A 22,868-nucleotide genomic window follows, 5' to 3' on the forward strand; every position below is an offset into this window, starting at 1 on the left:
ACTACAAGGAGCTCAGAAAGTAAGCAGAGGTAGGAGTGCCACTGAGGCAGACAGCCAGGTCACAGATGAGGATTCCCTAATACTGTGTGTTTATGAGACCAGGACTGACTAGGTTAGGCCTCTTTTCTGTACAACTCCATTTTAAAAAAATGTCTTCTACTCCAGTACAAGTTCCCTGGAAAGCATATTCATTGCCAGCTTCTTCTAAAGGTACCTGCTGTCAAAATGTTCCTTGGCTCTATGTACTCCCCAGCACCCACCCCTTATGATTCTCTTTACTTGGACAAAAGCCTGTTATACACAGCACCAACCTCCCCTGGATGATGCTACCTTAACTAATGAAACAGGTTAGAAGTCAGCTATTATTCTGCAATTCGATGGGCATTTGGGTACCTGCTTTGTACTATGCATGTGTCTTTCAGTTTAACCCTAACATAGGGCTCAACAGCTCAGCAAGCCTAGACTCCATTTTATAACACCCACAGGGTGAGGATCCCCACTGGCTCATTACAATGGATACAAGGCACAGCCTGTTTAGACTTGTGAGACAGGCAGACCCCAGGACAAATTGACTGTGGAGCACAGGGTATTGGGAGAGGAACTGTACATTCTTCTACAATAGTCACATGGCAACTGATGGCATAACCAGCGTTTTAGCTCCTTGTGAGCCCCAATTTTTATTCCAATCTCTTACGCCTTCAGAGACAGGATGGCATTCAACAGAGAACAGATGGGACGCAAATTAGTGACTTAACTGGCCAAATGTCAAAAATAAAGACCTTCCGTGCTCGCTTCGGCAGCACATATACTAAAATTGGAACGATACAGAGAAGATTAGCATGGCCCCTGTGCAGGGATAACACACAAATTCGTGAAGCGTTTCATATTTTTGAAGAAGAACTTCCAACATCAACATTCTCTGGAAGAGTCATTCCAGAAGATGATCATCAAAAAACATCAACAAAGATCCTGGTGCTGTTGCAGTTGTAGCTGCATTCATCCCACCGGTTCCTGGACTTGCCATTGGAATGAAGAAGGAGATATCTAAGCTGGCCTGTGCATACAGTCAAACAACAAATTTGACTGGATCTATACTGTTGGAACTCAACCAAGAATTAGGAGAAGTGCAAGGTGCAGCGCTCCAAAATCTTGCGACTATAGACTATCTACTGTTAAAAGAACATATGGGATGTGAACAGTTCCCAGGAATGTGTTGTTTTGTCTGATTTTTCTCAAAATATTCAAATTCAGTTAGACAATATCCATCATATCATTGATAAGTTTTCACAAATGCCTGGAGTGCCTAACTGGTTTTCTTGGTTTCACTGGATATGGCTGGTAATTGTAGATCTGCTTTGGTTATGTAGCTGTATTCCTATTACGTTAATGTATGTACACAATTTAATTAGTAGTTTAAAACCCATACATGCTTATGTTACTCTACGAGAAGATATGTCAAAGAAATAATCAATCTTCCCATGTTTTCTTCTGTCTGCTACTTCTATAGCTTTTCTTCTTCCTTCATAATTACAATCCTTAAGTAGAATTCGTGCCTCATATAGAAATTACCGAGTATCATAATTCTTCCAAGTGGTAAAGATACCTCAAGACAAATGCTGGGCATAGAAGCCACAGGGCATAAATCTGCAAAGAAGTAAAAAGCTAACCTTTTCAAAAAATATGGCTTCTCTCTCACTTACCAACTTTACATTTCCCTGTATGGCCCTGGAAGATGACTGGTTAGCCAGAGACGGGTAAGATTCCTCAAGGGAGGAACAAACTAAGACAGGCACAGTCGCAGGGGAGCCATCAGGTGAGAAATTGGAGATCAACAGAGGTGAGGCTTAGAACCTCACCCCCCATTTTGAGAGAAATCTTCTGCATGCGTGGCTGTTTTGTTGCCCTTGTCTAGCTTGGATTAATACTTAGTCTATAGGCACACACCTGATCATCTACATTTGCCCTCTTACAGCACTAAACTATGTTTTCTACCTTTATCTTGCATCTACCTACCACTTCAGCATTTTATTAAAAATAATAATAATAACAATAATAATAATAGGGGAGAAATGTGGGATTCACATATAAATCAAGTATAAAAATCACATGAGTAATCATATTTGACCTGACTGTTTATAGTTCATGATGCGTGATCAAAACCGAAAGTTTCTGTGATGACTGCCCTTGCACTGTTCACCATGTAAGAACTTGTTCACCATGTAAGAACTTGTTATGCTTCAGAAGATTGGAGACTGTTGAGAATTAGGCTTGTGGTTGATTAATGATTGTGCATTGAGTCCCCTATACAGAATTTTATTGTTGTTAACAACCATTTGATCAATAAATATGAGAGATGCCCTCTCAAAAAAATTGAAAAAATAAAAAAATAGCTACCCAAAGAAGAAGACAAAAAGAAGAATGTCTTTCATTCTCTCAAATTGTCTTTTAGTAATATTATTTTTCTAAAGGCCTTTGTTTTCCAGACAGCACCTTTATGTGTTTTAGACCTTTTAACCCTTACACACCCTGCAGAGTTGGTGATTATCATGATTTTATAGATGAGGAAAGCAAGGCTCACAGAGTCGACATGACTCGCCCATTGATAAACTGTTAGTAAGCAGCAGCAATGGAACTCTCATGCCCCCGTTCTTTCTCCAGTTCACAGATGACTCCACAGCTACTCCATGAGGACAAGGCAAGACAACAAAGTACTGGTACACGAATACCTTGTATTCCTGGGCACTTTATGACCTTCTGCATCTTACAGGAATGTGGGAAGCATTCCTGGCCGTAATGGGGATGAACAGGAGTCCCGTCTAGCTTGAATAGTCAATGACTGTGAGAAGTCATGCTGTAGCCTCCATCACCTTAAAACTCAAGGATGTCTCCTACAGCCTGCCTCTTCACATATCCTTTTCTTCTAGACACACTATCATACACACCCCTCCTTGCATTGGTGAAAGGGCCCCTTTTTATCTCCACCGGGACATTGGTGTGGCTGGTGCCACCAATACCCCAGGTCACTTCATGCCCATGACAGGAAGACTGACCTTAGTCAAGGGAAACATCTTTCGTCCATTCCTCAGCAGCTCCATCTCCAACCCAGCTCTCTCCCATTCCTCACTCAGCCTTGCAAAACAGAGGAAGAAGAGAGAGGGCACACCCGCGCTGAACTTGCTCCAACTTTCTGTCCATCCCAAGGAGACACTATCAAACATTTTCACCAAACTGGCCTCCACTGAGTAAACCAACACCCCACAAGCTAGCTGCTCATTTATTACTTAAGGGTTTTTAATAGGGACATTTTTCTTGATGTCCCATTGAAAAGGTGTGGTTACAGTAATACCAAAAGGAATTAGGTGATGGGAAAGTCTAAAATTATTCTAGGGATTTTTAAATATTACATAATCCTCAAAAAGTGTTAATGGAAAGCATCTCAGCTTCTAGATTACATGAAACAAAACCAGGTAAATATATGTGTTTCACCTCTGCCCTGGCTGATCTAGCCTTAAACAACTGTCATGTTGAATAACATGGAGAATAGGTACAGAAGGAGTAAGACTGCTAGAATAAATCTACTTACTGTCTTATCTATGCTTTATGTAGTCATTACTTTCATTTCCGATAAGCAAAATGAAGACCTGAGAGGATAATTAGCTTGGCTTAGAGACAAAAGTGCCAGACCTAGAAGTAGCTAAGTCTCTCCAACTCCAGAACCATTCCAGAACTATTCCAGAGTAGATAATGTGCTATCACACCACCTGTATTTCTTTCCCATTTCTACATATCTCACAATCCATCAAGTAAGACAAGCTCAAGAGGTATGAATGACTTGGGAACTATGAAAAAGGTATTCAAAATGGTACATTAGCCCTCATCCCTGAATGCACAATCTGTATGCCTGAAAGGGCTCCGAAATTCTTCACAAGCAATGCTATCTAGAGCACATCCACGTGCACAGACAACATATGCTAGACACCACACAGCCCAAGGAACATGTGGTACTTTCTGTCAAATCTATCTTTAGTAGCCAGTTTATTTTTAAAAAGAACTTACACTGCCCCACCACTTCCTGGTCTTCCCTCTTCTTGATACTTAGAAGTCTTCAGGGTTTTCTGCAGCTTTGAGCTAATCCTTGCGAAGAAGGCCCTGCCTTTCAGATGCGGCAGCAGCATGGCAGCACTGCCAGCCCAGCTACGGTGTATGTATTTCAGAGGGACAGGGTCCTTCACATGCCACTCTGGGCTAGCATCCTGCACAGGGCCTTTGTACTCAAGCTACTCTGGGAGAACAAGGTAAGGACTTGGAGTGCTGGACACATGAGCACCTTCTGTTCTCAGGCACTTTATGACCTTCAGCATTCTATCAGTGGAAAGCATTCCTGACCACAAGGGGGATGACCAGGAGGCCCACCTGGCTCGTGCCTCCAGTGACTGTGAAAAAGTTGTGCCACATGCTCCCTCACCTTAAAACAAACCAGAGTATCCAAGCGAAGCCAGCTTGCCCCCCTGGCTGCTAGCGATCCACTGCCATAAGGGACAATGCAGGAATCTTCTGGACCAGGAAGCGCAAGACCAACCAACTCCTTCAGCAGAAACAAAAATGGTCACTGAGGTTCTTCGCCCTGGGAAGGTGTACACCTAAGCCAGCAATCTGAGGAAAACTAGCCAAACTGTACACAAGCACACCAGACGCCAACTTTGTGTTTGGATTCAGAGCCCACTTTGGTGGTGGCCGGACAACTGGCTTTGGCAGGACTTATGAGTCTTTGAATCACGCAAAGAAAAGTGAACCCAAACATAGACTCACAAGACACAGCCAGTATGAGAAGAAAAGGCACAGTGAAAGGCACACGGGGACAGAATGAAGATAGGCAGGGGGACCACAAGGCCCACATTGGTGCTGACAAACAGTGGGCTCGAGACTGGGCAGCACAGGAGTCAGGTGCTGCAGGGGCTGATCTTCGGTGACTGTCCAAATTCCTCATGAGAGAATTGATAAACTAAGAACTTTCATGTCTTAAAAAGAAAAAAAGAAAACCCTTCTAAGCCAGAAATTTCTTTTTTCAAACAGGGAGACATCTGAACTGGAGCTCCAAAACACTGAGGTATCTTTGTTAAAAGGGATGTGCCAACTTCTTAAAAGCATGTCCATGCACTTCATTCTTACAAGAAAGAAAATGCTCTCCCAGGTCAGCACTCACTTGGGTGCGCACTCACACGGCTTACCGAAGGTGACTTCTCCTTTGCCAGCTTTGTCAAACAGCTGAAAGGCCACCATGAACAAAGCATCTGGGGCACACAGGACAGATTCAAATGCTACGAATTCTTGAAAGGATATCAATCTGCAACACAAAACAGGCGCAAAACATAGTCAGGAGTTCGTGGAAAATAAAAGCATACACAAGATACACTAAGGAAAAAATGTCACTGTCAATAAATAAAATTCAAAGACCTAAAAACATTTATAAACATTTGGCATTCCCTTTTATATATACTGGACTGAAATAATGTACAGAAAATAAAAGACATGACAGGTTTGAGGATATCATGGCACATTAAATGACTTATAATTTCTAAGACAACTGTTTTACTCAACATATCACTTTTGTTTCAGGCATATTGTAGGATTCTAGAATTAAAGCTTGGAAACTTGAGATTAAGATGTGACTGTGCAACAGTAAAATACAGTAGCTCTGTCATTCATTAGTACCTTTATACAACAACAGATATGCTTTATATAACAACAGAAAAATGGTTCACAGAGATTCATCCATTACTGATACCTACTGACCACATGTGGATTGATGGATTTAAAGAAGGATGATACTGGGAAGGGGGTGTGGACTACAGATAAATCGACATTGGAAATGACCCCAAGGTGCTTCTAGTCTGGTAAGACAGCTAACACTAGTCTAGAAATAGTATACAGGAAAGATAAATCCTAAGACAGGGGCCAACAATGATGACAGAATTCTAGCAGGAAATCAGAGGAGGCGCTGTGGCAGAAATGGAATGTGAGCTGAGTCTTGAACAATAAGTGAAATTCAGGTGTACAGTAATGGGTATAAAAGGGAAGGTGCTTCAGGCAGAGGAAACACCTGCAGAAAGGCAGGTATGAAAGGAAGTTAGGGTTGTACAAGGAAAATGGTGAGGAGCTGGTTTTATCTGGAGAGTAAAGTGCATAAAACACTATGAAATGAGATTATATGTATAGGACCAGAGATGGGTGTAAAAACAAGAAAAGGGCCCAGTGTTTCTTCTTTAGGAAGTAAGGAGTGATTGAAAGTTTTTGAGAAAGGTCATGACAAAGTCAAATCTACCCATTAGGTGGCACACAACAGGCCACAGGTGCTTTGACTTCCAAGGAGTAAACAAATGCACAAAGCCTTCCTAGATGATGCTCTTTGCCACTATTTTGTATGTTAAATGTCCGAAAATTTCAGTGATACTTTGAGATAGCCCACATCTCTAGAGGATTTAGAAGGAAGAAGGAAACAGGAGTGTTTCCCTATGTTTCACACAACACTTAATGACTGAAACATCTTATAGAGAGAATGCATTTCTACACAGTGTTACAAAGTTAACTGTTTTCCAGAATGTCATCTGGTCATAATAATGACACAAAGAAAGGAAAAACTCACAGTATGTTCACGATACTATCTCTTTGTCATTAACCATCTAAAACACAGCCTTCTGAATGCATGGGAACATTCAGGAACAGCATTTGTTATGGAAGAACACTTGCCCAGAACATTCTATCCTCTACAATACAGTCCATCTCACTGAGAATCTATGGGCCAGCGAGACCAAGGGTAGGCAGGGATGGGAAGGGAAGCAAGCTTGAGTCAAATATTCCTGGCTGGGCTCAAGGAACTTACAAACTGTCAGGGGAAGGGGAGGTGGTCATGTGCGTGTATACCCATCAGATTGCAAGAGCTGAGTGTCAAAGTGAAAGAATAACGCTCCACACGGTGCAAGAGGAGGAGTGATTTATTCTGCCTAGAATTGGGGAATGCGTCATGGAAGTGTGGCATTTACAGAACAAATCTTAGAGTTAAAAATATCTAGATCATCTACTTCAACCTCCCCATTTTAATTCTGAGAAAACCAGAAGTTAATGACTTGTACAAGGTGAAACAACTGGCTTCTGGCATTTTGTCTAAAAACCAGGCATCCACTGAGACAGAATTCCAACTGGTGTGGGAAGATGGAGAGAAGAGAGCAGGGAAGAGAGGGCATTCCCCACTGAGGAAAGAGCAAAGTACAAAGGCGACAACAAATGGGGTGTGCTGTGTTTGGAGGACACAGGTGTTAGGACCCTGAATCTAATAGGTCATAAGGAGTAAGAGTGGCTTGAGCTGTAATGCCAGCCACCCATGGAGGACTTGAAAGGCCAAGTTGACCTTAATTTTCTGCAAGCAGTAAGAAGCCACTGAAGGTTTGGGGTTATAAATCAGGTTCGGATCTTTGTTTTAGAAAAGAAACTGGTGTGAAGGATAATTTAACAGAGGAAAGACAAGATGGGGGAGACAGCCAGACAGCTAGCAACAGCAGGGTTCTAAGGCAGAGCAAGAGCACTAGGACTGAACAAGAGGAAAGGCTAGAGAAATACAGTTGAGGCAGGAATGACAAAACTTGGTAGCGACTGGATGTTGAAGGCTGCGGGCCAGTAAAGAGGCCAAGTTACTCCCAAGACTTCTACCTTGGACAACTGAGTGGGATAAGACCACCACCAAAGATAAACAATACCAGAGGAAAAGGAGAGAAGGGACTTGAGACGATGAGACTAACTCCAATCATGTTAAATTTGAGGCCCCAGCGGGATACTGATGTATGCTGTCCAGCAGGAAGCCAAAAGGACCAGTACGGAACTCAGGAGAAAGGCTGATACAGGTTGAGCTGTGTGCCTCCAGAAATTCATGTCGGACTCTTAACTAACTCCCAGGACCTTAGAATCTGACCTCATTTGGAAGCAGGACTGTTGCAAAAGTAATTGGTTAAGATGAGCTCATACTGGAGCAGAGTGGGCCCCTAGTCCAGTATGACTAGAGTCCTTATGAAAAGGGGACATTTGGACACAGGCATGCACATGGGGAGAACGCCATGTGAAGATGAAGGCAGAGGTCAGGGTAATGTTTCTTTCAGCCAAGAATGCCACAGACTGCCAGCAGACCCCCCCAAGTGAGGGAAGAGGCACAGCACATGTCCTCCCACACAGGCCTCAGAAGGAATCCCCCTTGCCTTGATCTCAGCCTCTAAACTGGGAGACAATAAATTTCTTTTTTAAAGCCACCTCATCTGGATACTTTGTTACCGAAGCAGGCAGCCCTAGTGAAAATGAATACAGAGGCTAAGACTAGAAACACAGATCTGGGAGTTTTTAAACAAACACTACTTAAAGCTGTGCCTAAGCCTGCAGAGGGGCATTCCAACCGGGAGGCATGCTCCCCATCGTCTGACTCCTGGAGCAGTAAGTAGAGAGGAGAAATGTGTTTCTCGTGGTCTAGTGTCTTCGCTTCACCACACCTCACACCCCAATGACCCGCTCTGAGCAAGCACCAAGAATCGTACAGCCACACCGCTCACCAGTTTAACTTGTGGCAGTTTGTCAAGGCAGAAAACATCACGTTTGCTAAATTAGCACTGCACAGATTGTTAGGTTAGTTAAAAGGGAATCACAAAGTGTGTTATCTAGAAAGGGAACATTTAAAAAAATTTAATGATCTGAATAAAGAAAGGATTAAAGACGGTAAAAAGAGCATCTTACCTCTCTCAAAATGGTATGAGAAACCTGAAGACTATCCATACGCATGACCAAAGCCTCCTCTGGCAAGGTCAACCTCCTCCAGTTATGACACTCCTCTGGTGTCAGGACCGTAACCAGCCAATGAATATGCCGGTATTTTAGGCACGTTACAAATACCAAAAAAGGTATGTAATTTGGTAATCCTGTTAGATACAAGTATTATACATCTAAGTAGGAGGTATACAGATGAATCATGAAATTGTAATGTCTTACTGTTTATCAAGATCATTTTGTATTTTCAAAGTAATCTGACTGGAAGGCTATCTGAATAATTACATTGTATCATATTCACTTACAGAATGACATCTAGAAACTATAGAGGGAGACTATTTTTTCTTTATATAAACAGTACTTCAGCCTTGCTTTACAGATTTAATGGGTGCTAATATAAGTTTCAACAAAGAATACAGGCTAATCAAGTTCAGACTTAGCTGGTGAGCTCAGAGTGCCTTATCCCCATTCAACTTCCAAAACCTCTTTGACAAGGTGAGATAGCCCCTAAAATACATCACACAACTCTGACGAACTCTGTGACTAGTATCCAGTATTGACACTAATGCTCACCTGCAGCAACTACTAGCCAGCCCTGGGTCAGCAAACATGGAAACAAATCCTGAGTCATGTTTTCATAGGCTACACCACTCAGACATTAGGGGAGAGTAGGTTTCTAACTACTCTATTTCAGCGACCAGAGATGTTTTTAAGCAAGTCATTTTTGTTTTCCAAACCACTAGAGCTATTAGTCTCCTTCTGAAAGCCATTTAGAACAGCAGCAACTTTACAGCTCCTTTAAAGTCTAAATAAAATGCTACATATTACTATCAAACACTGAACCAAAGAGGAAAGGGATTAAAAGTGGACAGCATCTGTGCATGATGCTTAGGACAACATGAGACCGCTTATCTATCACATGCACAGAAGGGTTCCTACCCAAATGACAAGAGTGCTTCCTTATAGCCACATAATTGCAGGTCTCGCCCTCCCCATCTCAGTTTTGCAAGGCATAGCTCTTGGCCTAGAGATACTGAGAACGGAGGACACAGACTGAAAACTTTGACATTATGGAAAAAGTGGTAAGTAATGTAATAAGAGAACTGGAGGTGAACTGCTCAATGAATTCAGAGGGAAAGATTGTTGTTATACTGAGAGGAGGTGAGGCAGTAAGTCAGTAAAATTAGGAACAAATGACATCAGAGGGAAGAGGAGACGAGTGGACATGTAGTTACCAGTTATTGCTGCCTCGAGAGGTGAGATGTGATCGAGTAGAGATGAGAGGTGGGGGAAGGAGAGGCCATCAGCTACAGTGGGGCTTCAGCTTACTCTGTGTGCTGGGCATACGCAGACGAAGAGTGCAATCTCCACCCCAAAAGAGCTGGAGGACCAGGGGCAGATGGAAAGCAGGACAAGGAAGGATGGCCAGAGAAGGGCAAGTTTGCTGGAGTGACAGCAAGTGCACAAAGATACGATGTTCACGGCCCAACGGTAGACAAAAGACTGACATTTTTAGTGACATGACAAATTTGTGCTTCAGGTCATTTAAACCGGCAGAGGTGTGTTAAACAAACTGGAAGGAGAAGGGTCTGGAGGTGGGAGATGTGTTGATTGAATCCAGGGAAGCACCATTAAAGCATGAGAGGGAAAGAAGAGCCCCTTGTGACAAGGCGATAGGAGGACTGGGCGCTGGGCTCTCCAGGGACAACTGACAGCACAGCAAAAATGCCGGCAACTCTTTGACATCATAATCCCATTTCCAGGAATTTGTTCTAAAAAATAATTAATGGATGTGTGCAAACTTTTATCTACAGGGATATGCAAGCAGCATTGTAGTGATAGTGAAAAAAGTGAAAACAACGCTGACATGCAACAGTGTGTGACTGACTCAGTAAAGGAACATCCATAAGCAGAATACTACCCAAACACTATAAATTGTTATGAGCCCATTCCCATTACATAAAAACTCAGTCACACAAATGTATGTAGAAAATGATCCCATTTTGTTAAAAATGGACAAAAATAATACTTTATGCACATACACAAAAAGTTTGAAGGTTCGTACCCCAAAGTGTTCACAGGGGTTACCTCTAGGTTGTTAAAATATTAGAAATTAAGACTTTCTTCTTTTTGCTTGCCATATTTTCTACTCTTTTCAATAATACACATACTGAATTGCTTTTGTAATAAGAACAATAAATAAAAATGCATATGAATCAAAACATCGAGGACCTCTACTTGGGTAGTGGCAGGACAGACTGGAGAGAGAGGGAACGGACTGAAGAAGGAAACAGCCCATCAGAAAGAACCACACTGGCTCTGGCAACACACCGTGGAGACCCTCCGGCTTTTCTCTCCCTCCCTGCTGCTGCTTAATTCTTGCTCAGCAGCGGCTCACGCCCCATGTGGTCCCTTTCATCTCTCGCCTGCCCCTATCTCCAGGCCAACTCTGTGGCTATGAAAGTTTAAGCAACTGCACATAAGGATCTGATCTGTCCAGACTTCAGGAAGTTTGGTTGTAGACAATGCACCATATCAAAATCCAATTACCACTTTTACTTAAGGTTCCTAACCGCAAGACTACTTCGCAAAAATAACTTCTCCTTATAACCCTCTTCCATGTGTTACAACAGAAGCCAAACAATTGTCCAGGATTAATGGCAGATAAAAGTAAAATCTAACTCCAAAAACAGGGTTCCAACCACCAGACCACCCAGGTTCAAGTATCTGTGAATGTCAAGGAATAAAAGAAACAACCAGAACTGGCTCTCCTGTGATCACCAGTTTATCCAAACAGCTTTGGCCTCCATGATTTTAACCTCTTTAGTAGCTTTTGGGTTTTCCAGCTATTTTACCTCCCAAATGCCTTGCAAATATGCATTGTTCAAGCAAAAAAATACCCTGCACCTATTATATACCAGACTACACACAAGGCACTGAAGATACCAAGAAAATGAGTAAGATTGATAGAATCCAAGTCCTCAAGGAATTCCATTCTAGTAGGGAAGGTAGGCAAAGAGTACAAACAGAAAGGTAAAATGATCCATAATCTGGTAACTTCTGCATAGAGGATTCAATAGAAGAATGCATTAAAGTAGAGCTTCTCAGCCCCACCAAGTCTGCTTAATTGGTGTATGGAGGGACCTGAGTAAAAAACTGTCTTTTTTTTTTAAACTTCCCAAGTGATTCTACCATGTAGCCAAGCCTGCGAATGATGGAGACGAGACAGGAGGAGCTGTTCTGCCTAAGGTGGTCAGGAAATGCCTCCTGGAGGTGACACTCAGATTCAAATGATGAAAAGGAGATGTGGAACAAGGGTATTTGGGGCAGGAGAAACCTCAGTGCAAGGGCAGGCCCTGCGACAGGCCCACCGTAAAAAGTTCCAAGGAGCAGGGAGACACCTGAATGGCTGAAGAGTAGGGAGGAAAGCAGCAAGGAGATGAGGATGAAGGAAGGTGTATGCAGGACAGACAAGGCTGTGTGGATTTTATTCCAGGAATACATGGGGAGCATTATTGGAGGGTTTTAAGCTCAAGAGTGAAGTGACCTCACTGAAGGACACTGTGGAGCGTGGACTGCCAGGCAAAGCAGTGGGTCTGGTCAGAGTGGCCGCAGTGAGCTACGCCGGGGTTGTAGTGATAAATTGATAAATGGTAAGTGGTCAAATCTAGGATGTTTTCTAGACAGAGCTGGAGGGACAGGGGTAGTCCTAGACGTCACAGCACACAGCTTTTAGAGCCCAGGGAAAAGCCAATCAGGGGCCTGCTGGGAACACCATGTGGCCTATGCATGCAGGAGCTGCGGCAGCCACACTGTGAGGCCCTGCACTTCCTGAGGATATGAAAACTACTAGTAGGGCAGATGATGAAGGAGCTCATAAATAAAGATTTTATTTAATATGCCAGTGTGATGGTCAGCGAGCAAACTAAGCCTCACAGCCCCAATTATACAGTCACAATTGTTCTTAACATGCTCTAAAAAGAGACAATGAATTAATAGCTAATTTTATGTTCTAAACACCATAAGTAGTAAGGTGGGAAGAGATCTGAGTTCTAGTTTTTCCTTCGCCTAACTGGCTGAATGATCCTGCTGGACAGGTTGGAGAAGACCTCCTCTCCTGATCTATAGGGCTCTCTCTCTATGCCTTTTACTCTACAATCCTTTTTTCTTCCATGTTTGGTTTCAGGGAGCCACCCTGTGCCCACCCTGGCTCCACCACTGGCCTTGGCATTCCCAGCAATGCATCCGCTCTGAGGCCAGCTGGGATCCTCAGCTTGACCATGCACTTGGGTTCAAATCTCCCTGAAGCGTTTGCCAAGGGGCTATTTAAATTCATTGGCTCCAATGAAATCTAGCATGACTGAATGTTGTTCAAACAAGCAGGCTACTTGCCTGGCTTTAAAAACCTATTAAAGATTTTACTAGCAATTTTATTGTATTGTTATCATGAGTTTAGCCTATAAATACCACCTCTGCATATATCACTGCCTCCATATTGTCAAAAGAAGATAAATATATAGGCACTTAGAGTTGCAAGCTTAACTCAGTAAGTGACATGCTCATACTCGCAGATATACTACCTCTGTCTGCTTCCTTGCAGTTCACTCCAAATAACACTTGAGATGCACAAGGCTACTGTGCTAACTAGTGGGATTTATAGAGGGCATTCTAGTACCTCCAACATCTTCCTTATCAGAGGGACCAAACACACTTAACAGGTATGATTCAACCACATTCTATTTCCCTTTTGTTAACAGTTTCGTTTGATTACACACTTGAAAATGTCTTTCACCACACATCCTCTATAGTCCATCCCTTCCTCTCCTCCCTGTTGGATCATATTGTCCAATGACCTCAGGAAAATCTGTCCCAAAGTCCTGCCACCTCCTACCTCTTAATCTTTCATTCAAAAAAGCTCTAATTATGGCTGATCCCCATATGGGAGTGACATTCCATCAAGGAAAAGAACTACTTCAAGCTTTCTAAAACTAGAGAGAAATCATATTCTCTATCTCCATAACATTCTAGATAAATATCCTATTATTTTTAAAAACTAATAGATATCATAAAAAAAAACTAAAAAGCTATCTTCTCATAGTACATTTCTCCTATTTTGTATAATTACCAATATTGAAAAAATTTAATCATGTGCACCACAAATATTCTTTATTTTAATTACATCATGGGGTAAACAGCATTTTGAGATCTACCCAAAGACTTGGGGTTTTTTAAAAGGAAAAGTGTACTGAGTTAAAAAAAAAAAATACACAACATAAACAACACATATTAAACTGGGGTTTGAGTGTCTTAAGCAAGGAAAAAATTCTGAAAAGGGAGAGAGACAGGCCATTGGTAAAAAAAGGGGCAAGTAGTTATAAACATATTGGAAAATCCACTTAGGTAAGCAAAGCAGATTTTTTAAAATCTAGGTTTCCTAGATCTACTATTGTTCTTTAAGGCTGGAAGGGAAGGCTTCAACTATATTAAAATGGCAAATGAAAAAGTATCATGGGGAGATAAACAGCAGATAAGAAATCAGTAACTGAACAGAGAGCCGACACACAAATTCGTTTACCAACCCTTTTTTTTTTAAGTGACCTCTGAATACTGGGCTCTCACTTGCATAAAGTAGCAGGTTATATCACCTCTGGATAACCAGTTACTTTAAATGCTTCCAGTAGAGCACACACTGCCAAACCCTTGGCTTATTGAACTTCAGGCTCCTATTAGGCTGTTCCCTTGGTTTAGAGCTGAAAAGCCTGAGAAATATCCTCTACTCCAAAGACTCTGTGAGTACCTATGGCATGGAAGACAGCCTGAGGACCAGAATTCTCTCCTGCATATATACTTGCAGCACATGCCCGCATTACCTATGGGTGTCCTTTGCTCAAGTAGCATTTTAAAACACCAAAAATTGACTAAGTGAAACCATTTTTTTAATTCAGACACAATGCCTTTCTTGATGTGTTTTTCTGAATTTCTGAAGCAAGGTAATGATGATTAAAGTTCAAAAACAAATAAAAGGTACCTAACCACAAACACACAAAGTGACAAGGGCAAATGAGCTACTTTCTTGCATCTACCAATGAATTCCCAATTAGTCACTCTATTTTTTTAAAAAAGGATTAAATTAAGCGGTAAACTAATCTTTAAAAAAAAATACATGAAACCAAGTTTACTGATTTCTCTTTAAGGAACATTATCAAGAGCTGAGAAATATTTTAACATTTTCTTTCATTCAGCTATAAAACTTACATTATGGATATAGACAAAAAACCTTTTTTGATGTGATTATAACATAAGCCCTTGGCAAAGCAAAATTAAGTGACTGAAACAGCTTTTATCATAGTTGTAAAAATAAAATTATTCATGATATGGGCAAGAAGAAATAAAAGTACACAGGCTCAAGCCAGAGAGTATCACACACCCACACAAAAGTAGCCAACATTAATATCTGCTATACCAGCTGAATTCAAATTAACCCAATTTTATATGTTAATTAAACCAGCTATTTTCTTCTTATTGTATTTTTGCTCCTTAAATAGTAGAGTCTATAAGTGATTCCCAACAGACTTGTTCCAGCAACAATGACGTATTCATTTACTTCTATTATGACCATACAATACAGTAACTGAGCAGTAATTTTTCACAGTCAATTACATGTGTAGTTCTTTATGCCTAAAGATGCTGAAATAATGTGTCCTATAGAGCCATATGCCCAAATCTCTAGTCGGCCTGAGGCAGTTGCCTGGGTAACACATTTTCTCTCCCGCTTAGCATAACCCTTCATTGAATATCATTAGGTGTCATTAAATAGCAAACATTATCATGAACTTCAATACACTACTTACATAGAGTCATTTTACCCATGTAAACAAGTACTCCATCATTTATAAGAAGCTTAAAATAGATTATGATTTTCTGTATTTAAGACCACGAAAAAGGAACGAAAAAGTGCCCGTGTGTTGGTTCCAAATTGAACTGGCAGAAATTTGTGAAAATGTAAGAGAACTCAGGCCAAGTTTCAGAGGCAACACTGCTCATCAACAGGGTCATAATATTCCATGAAAGCAAAGAAGGATTAGGTTTTTTTACTGAAAGTTTACTTTAAATTTACTCGAAGTTGTAAAATAATTCTCAGTTGCACCTCGGACCATCAAAGACTGTTATACTCTTTTTCCTAATGAGGCAGGGTGAAAGTGCTCGAGTTCAGTAACAAAACTAAAGGATAAGGTGCTTAATGGAAGGCACAAAACAGTAAATAAGAAGTACAGATAAATCATGCAAATAAATACAAACATTTTAAATATAAAAATTTAGTGTTCTATAGTTTAGATACGGCCATATATGGTTTATATAAATCGATCTAGGGCAATGCCATCATCAAGAGCAGCAGCTGTCCCCAGTAACCTCCGTCAGCCTTCAGTCCCATGCCACTCCATATAAGCATCCATGGTTAAGAAAAACAATGTGCTTGGCTCTACAACCTCAACACTGAAAGCCTCCCTACCCACTTTCCCAACCAGATCACCACTCCTGAACCATGAATTTTTTTTCTGAGACACTTCATAATTCCATGAAAGCCTAAAACTCTCAGCCTATAAGCAATTACTACTTGTCTTTCATCTCAATTACCAAGGGCCTCCTCTAAATTTTCAATGTTAGTATTAAAGGATAAATACAGAAAAAAAATCATCAAATGGCACTGCCATTTCGTCTCTCACCTTTCCTAGTACAGGAGAAAGGCAGGCGAGGGGTGGGGGTGGTGCAAGAACTGATCAAGGCAGAGGCAGCTGCAAAGCTGTCCACAGCCAACCCAACAGCAACTAAACAGAAAGCTCTGCCGAGGACAAATGAGTTCTTGGTAATGAGGACTGAGATCCCAGATACAACTCCAATGGTGAACTGGGGATGTTTTCTCTTTCCCACGTTTATTTCCTAATCCAAAATAAAGATCTGACCACACAGAAGGTATGACTTAGGTGGAATATCATGCTTCCACCTCCCACTGTTCCACAAGTATTCATGTGGCTGTTGGAAAAAAAATTCAATCACAATGTTTAGGCCAGGGGCTGAGATGTGGCTGGCAAGGAAAAAAAGTATTTGATACAATATGTATATTCCATTTTAGTTTCAGCAGTCTGCTCTGAAATGAGGCAAATCATGAGAAACAAACTGATAGATAAATATTTAAGGAAAACATTTTCAGCATATATTGGGATTGGTATAGATTAATCACATCTCTGATGCCTCCGTGACAATCTGCGTTCTGAATGATCATCTAAGACACTTATGAACTGTCATTACTGGGAAAAGTAGCCTAATAACTCAAGAGTAAGAATTAAAATAAAAAGTGATTTCTGCTTAGAATATTCTGATTAAGCAGTGTTTCGGGATTTCACCCGATGTCCACAATAAACAGAATGCTATTTCCATCCCTATCTCCAATAAGGATTAATCAAAATTTTATTACATGAACATAATTTGCTTGCTTAAAAATTAGCATAACATCTTATAAAGAAAAAGCATAAATTTTTCATATTTAGTCATGTTTTGCTATCATGCACAAAATACCATGAATTCACCTATTAACACAGGCTGCCCATGAATGTAGATTCTCATTAAAATAACAAAAAGCATTTGTTTTAACTGTTTCAGATAGGTCTATTTAGGCTTATATTTTATTTTACTTCCTGGAAGAACCTTTCTAAATGCTGAAAAACAGGTAAGAAAAAGATTCCATCCAACATGTTTCCCCAGCCTCTTCCACACTATCTGCATTCATTAGCACATCCTATTTCTAAAGGTCTCCTAACAATACCAAGTGTTTGGTAAAGCAGGAAATTGTAAAGAATAATAAATTAGAAACTGCTAGGAGTACTTTATATTTTTGCAAAAGCAAATTAAGCTACAAGACTTTTGAGGCTTTTTTGCTTTTTCTAGGTACAATAATTGCTAATTGTGGAAAAGCAACATCAGCACTTTAAGACTTTTTTCCTTGAGTTAGTTTACTATTTTACTTCCTGACTTAAAAAAAAAACAACCCCAAAACTTCTATGAGAAAGCATTGATCAGGATATCATAAAGCCATAGAAAGAGGGTTTCAAGATCAATTACATGTTCAGCCAATCATTGGGTACGTTTAAGGGGGACTTTCCCAGATCAAAATGCAACACCCTCAAGTGAATTTTCAAAATTATATTCTAAATTAATAACCAAAAGAATAATGTGAACAAATAGTCATTGAAAGAAAAGAGATACAGCTGCATTTACTTAACTCTACTGTCGAAGGCCGTGACTCACCAGACCATAAAGAGAGAAGAGGGGCCCATGGGCCCCAGCCAGCCACTGCCTTGGCCTTCAAGGGGCTGAAGGGAAGGGCAGGAGTCTCAAAGAGGACCCAGATCCCAATCCCATGGGTACTTTTTCTCGATACAAAGAATCACTCAGAGTAATCTTTCAAAAACTAGAACAACTCCAGATGATTATGGTACCAGCCTATTTGGAGAGAATAAAAGTGAAGACAAGAGAAGAAAAAAAGATTTGCTTCAAGTTTCAGCACCTGTTAGAAACAGACTGCCCAAAATGGTACAGTGATCCTGGGAGAAAATGACAACGTTGAATTTCAATATGAAACTAAGAAAGAGAACCTGAGAATCTCATCCCCCTCATCATCTTGATAATCATACCTCAGACATTTATGGCACCTTGTGTGCCCTATCCATTCCACATCATTCAACAACATTTGATGGAGTTCTAGTAACACTGTTCTAGGACCTGCAGATTCAGCAGCAAACAAAACACAAAAAAATCCCTGCCTTTGTGCAGCTTACGGTCAAGTGTGAATGAGAAGGTAGAAGAGGAAACAATAAAACAAATATAAAATTCTTATGTTATAAGAAATCCACTATGAGCAGTACTACAGCAAAGGGGGAGAGAAGTGTTGGAGGTATGGTTTAAAATAGCACATGCAGGGAAAGCCTCCTAAAATGTCATCAGAGCAAAGACCTGAAGAAGTCAGTCAGCTTCCTGGGGGAAGAGGAAGTGCAAAGGCCCTGGGTGAGAATGAGCATGGTGTGTTCAGGGTGCAGCATGAAGACCAATGGGCTGGAACAAGGTAATGAGGACAAAGAACAGCAGGAGATAAAGTAGTGGGTAAGGGAAGGAGACAGTGGATCCCAGGCCAGGGCAGAGGGAAACAGAGAACCTGCTTGCATGCCACCGCCGCACTCCACCAGGACCATGTCAGTAACTGGGTGAGGCGTCAGTCCGGCTCACACTGACCCATACTCTTACCAGGAAGAACTCTTGCTGGCCACAGTAAGGACTTTGGCTTTGACTCTGGGTGAAATAAGGAACCATAAAGGGTTGTGAGCCAGAGAGTGACATGATTTAACCTAGGTTTTAACAGCATCGCTCTGCTTGTTGTGCTGAACATACACTCATCTCATGGGGTTTTCTAGTTAGGAAAAAACCAGAGTTCCAAGGACCAAGCCCTGGGGATGAGAGATGAAGAACCAGAAAAGGGGACTGAGAAGAGAAGAGCCAGTGAGGCAAGAGAATGTGGTGCACTGGAAGTGAGGAGAGTATTTCCAGAAGGTATGAAGGAGCAACTATATTAATGAACTTCAGGACTGCGGTTTGCTGGGCAAATCTGTGAGACAAGAGAAAACATACAAATTGGTCTCTAATCCTATTCCTGGCAAAGAGCTTCTAAAACCCTTGTAATTTCCTAAGTCATATGAACTAGGAGTGTCTTTTGTTATAATACTTGGTCTTTGACCCCAGGTCCTAACCCAGAGCTCCTAACTCACTGGAATGGCCCAGGTGAGAATGTCTTCTGTTCTAACAAGGTGACTCTGAGGGGGCTCCTGGGTGTGGAATGGTCACCAGGAAAACCAAGCAACAATTAAAAGCTTGGGACTTTCGGTCCCACCCCCAATCTGCAGAGAGGGGGGAGTAGTTGGAAATGGAGTTAATGATAGATCATTCCTACACAATGAACCCTCCATAAAAATGCCCAAAGTATGGAGCCCGAGGAACTGCCATGTTGGCAGGACACACAGAGGTTCTGGGAGGGAGGTGCACCTGGAGAGGACACGAAGCTTTGTGCACCTTCCCACATGACATGCCCTATGCATTCCTTCCATCCGGATGTTCACCTGTGCCCTTCATCATATCCTTTTGTAATAGCAAGTAAAAAGGTAAACGAACTGTTCTCCTGAACCACTCTAGCAAATGAATCAAACTCAAAAAGCATGGAGTCATAGGAGCCTCTGATTTATAGCTGATCAGTCAAGAGCCCGGCCTGGACTTGTGACTGGCGTGTGAAGTGGGAGGCAGGGGCAGTCTTCTGGAATCTGATGCTATCTCCAGGTAGATGGCATCAGAATTGAGTTAAATTGTAGGACACCCAACTGGTGTCAGAAAATTGCTTGTTGTGGGCAAAACCTATGTATATTTGGCAACCACAAGTATCATGAGTGAATTTTTCTGTGTGGGCAGTAAAGGAGACACACACAGGAGGAAGAGGGAGTTTTTCCTACTCAGGATCTCAGTAAGCAGCAGGCTTGGTAGAGCAATGGAGAAAAACCAGAGATGGGACATATTCAGGAATGAATGGGAAGAGCCAAATGGCAGAGGGAAGGAAGAGACAACACTCCTGATGAACGTTCCAGAAAAAACAGAAGTGGGGCACACTCTGGAAGAGCAAGTGAAATCATGAGAAGTTTTTCTTAATATGGGAGAAATACTGGAAGGTTGAGGTGTTGCCAGGAAAAACCCCACTAATGGGGGAGGAGAAGCGGGTGACGATAATGCAGGAGAGAGGAGAGGAATGCCAGTTTAACAGCTGTGAGTAGAGTGGGAAGAAAAAGCTGGCTAAGCTCTCTCATAGATGTTACTTCCCTGGGTGACAACACAGGTGTTCCCAGAGCAAGTGATAACCCCATTTAATCAGAGAAAACTGGCTCAGAAAGGTATGTCACTTGCCTAAGTTCCCAAAGCTTTTAAGAGACTTAGTAGGATGTGAATGTGGTTTTGCAACCGCTATTGGTGTTCCATCCATTATACCTTTCTCATTTGAACAATTCCTTCTGTCTGAGAGCTGCAGTTACCTGAAAAGTAATACTGAGATATATAACACTGACGCCATTTTCCTATAGGAGTAGACAAGGGAGGCAAACAGCCATGGAAGTGTTTGGTGCAGGAAAGCAGAGAAAATAGTGGGAAGTAAAAGGATATCCTCAGTGTGATTTTGGTTCACCTAGTTCATAATGGGGTGTTCAGGGTCTTTGACAAGTGCCCCAGCAGATGGTCTGGGAAAATATCCTTATGATCCAAATAACGTAAACCTTAAAAGCACTGACCTACAAACTAACAAGACTAGACTAAACCAGGGAGATGATTACAAATGTACACTCTTATACTATGCAGCCATAAAAAGGAATGAGAGATTTCTTTATACATTTATAGAGTGATCTTCAGAATATATGGTTAAGTGACAAAAGCATATGTGTGTGTGTGTGTGTGTGTGTGTGTGTGTGTGTGTGTCCTAGGGATATTATATTCATGCTGTGATAATTATATGTGTCTACTTGACATGGGAGTACATAGAGAGGATACAGACAGTTTATATAGCTGCATTATGGGTATAAATGGGGAGAGAAATATGAATACCAATTTACTTATATTTGGGGGAGAAACACTATAGAAGGAGCCAAAAACTAAAGGTTAACAAGAGTGACCTCTAAGGAGGAAAAAGAAGACAGGGTGAAGACAGCAAGTTAAGTCAGACTCCTCTGGGTATACCTTGCTCCTGTTGTATTTTTGTTTTGACTTGGGAAACATATGTTTTACATATTCAAAAATTAAATTAAGTCTAAAAGAAAAAAGAAATCCCTAAAAATTGAAAACAAACTGAAACGAATGAACCTAACCATATATCAAGTTGGTGGCAAAACCACACAGAGAAATGAATTGTTTCAAATAACCTTAGAACACAGTATTTTCACTGTATGTATTTAGTGGGATACATTCTAAGCACAAGTAGAGCTGAAAAGAAATGTTAACTTCATTCAGCCTCTAATTGTTAGCAGCAATACTAGTGCTATTGTTTTGAATATAGCCTACTTATTTCAAATATGTAATTATGTGAATTCTGTTAAGTAACCAAGATTTTCAATGGAAGAGTAAAGAGATAAATAGGAAATAAAAGAAATTTAAAAAAACTTTGAATTTTATTTTGTCAACTGTTAACTTTGAACTAGAAATATCAGTAGAACTGAAAATCTTCTCTCTGACTACCCAAGACATCAAAGCGATGAATAGCCAAAAAATAAGAAGCTTACCAATAACCAGATTATGGTCTCTAAATACAACTGCCCATTAAAAAGATTAGGGCTCCGTGGAAGAGCAGATGATTCCCAGTCTGGAGCAGAACATACATAAAAGAACATCCTGTTTTGCCAGAAAGCAAGTAGGCTATCAAATACTGATGGATTCTATCGAAAAGGACTTAAGGAGAAAATATAAAAGGGCTTCCACTGGCCAAAAGTGAAATAAATACAATTGATTAAAACATGCAAATACATAAAGAAAGCAACCTATTGGTTCATAATGGTCAATATAAGAAAGGCTCCTATTTCCACACACACAAACAAAATTCATTGAACACTCCTAAGTTACTATAGCACCAACTCATTATGCTAAAAATTGGCCAATCAAGGAAGTAATTTGGTTGACTCTTATTTCTAACCCATACCTCTCTACCGAAACCCTGACCCAAAAACTAACAGCCTGCCTCTCCAGCTGCAGATTTAAAAGTCACCTCAATATTAACATTTCCTATGGAACTCTTACTTTTGCTTCCAAATTTATCCTCCCCCAGAGTACCCTCTGTCACTTAAACTGTCCTCTCCTGTATCTCGTATCCAATCTATCAAGAAAGTCCCAAATCCAACCACTTCTTGCCATCTCCACAACTAGCACTCGACTCCTGCCACCTTCTGCTTTCCTTCCACTCTTGCCCCACTCATTTGATTCTCTACAAATCAGCTAGAGAGAGCTTT

The 22,868-nt window shown here is 41.1% G+C and overlaps 1 protein-coding gene and 1 non-coding gene across 7 annotated transcripts in view; one reads left to right on the forward strand and one right to left on the reverse strand.

Annotated features, from left to right (window-relative positions):
- Positions 1-22,868, reverse strand: part of SLC25A13 (solute carrier family 25 member 13) — a 187,147-nt gene that overhangs the window by 110,006 nt on the left and 54,273 nt on the right. For all 6 annotated transcript variants that reach the window (XM_057504541.1, XM_036894452.2, XM_036894453.2 and 3 more), the window contains one exon: positions 5,229-5,344. In XM_057504541.1, coding sequence (XP_057360524.1) covers positions 5,229-5,291 — 63 coding nt within the window. In that variant the 5' untranslated portion in view covers positions 5,292-5,344. The remainder of the gene's footprint in view (positions 1-5,228; positions 5,345-22,868) is intronic.
- On the forward strand, positions 785-891 carry LOC118917105 (U6 spliceosomal RNA). Its single transcript, XR_005026674.1, has one exon. It is a non-coding gene; the product is annotated as a U6 spliceosomal RNA (small nuclear RNA).

Source organism: Manis pentadactyla, chromosome 7 (assembly GCF_030020395.1).
Source record: "Manis pentadactyla isolate mManPen7 chromosome 7, mManPen7.hap1, whole genome shotgun sequence".
Taxonomy (NCBI): domain Eukaryota; kingdom Metazoa; phylum Chordata; class Mammalia; order Pholidota; family Manidae; genus Manis; species Manis pentadactyla.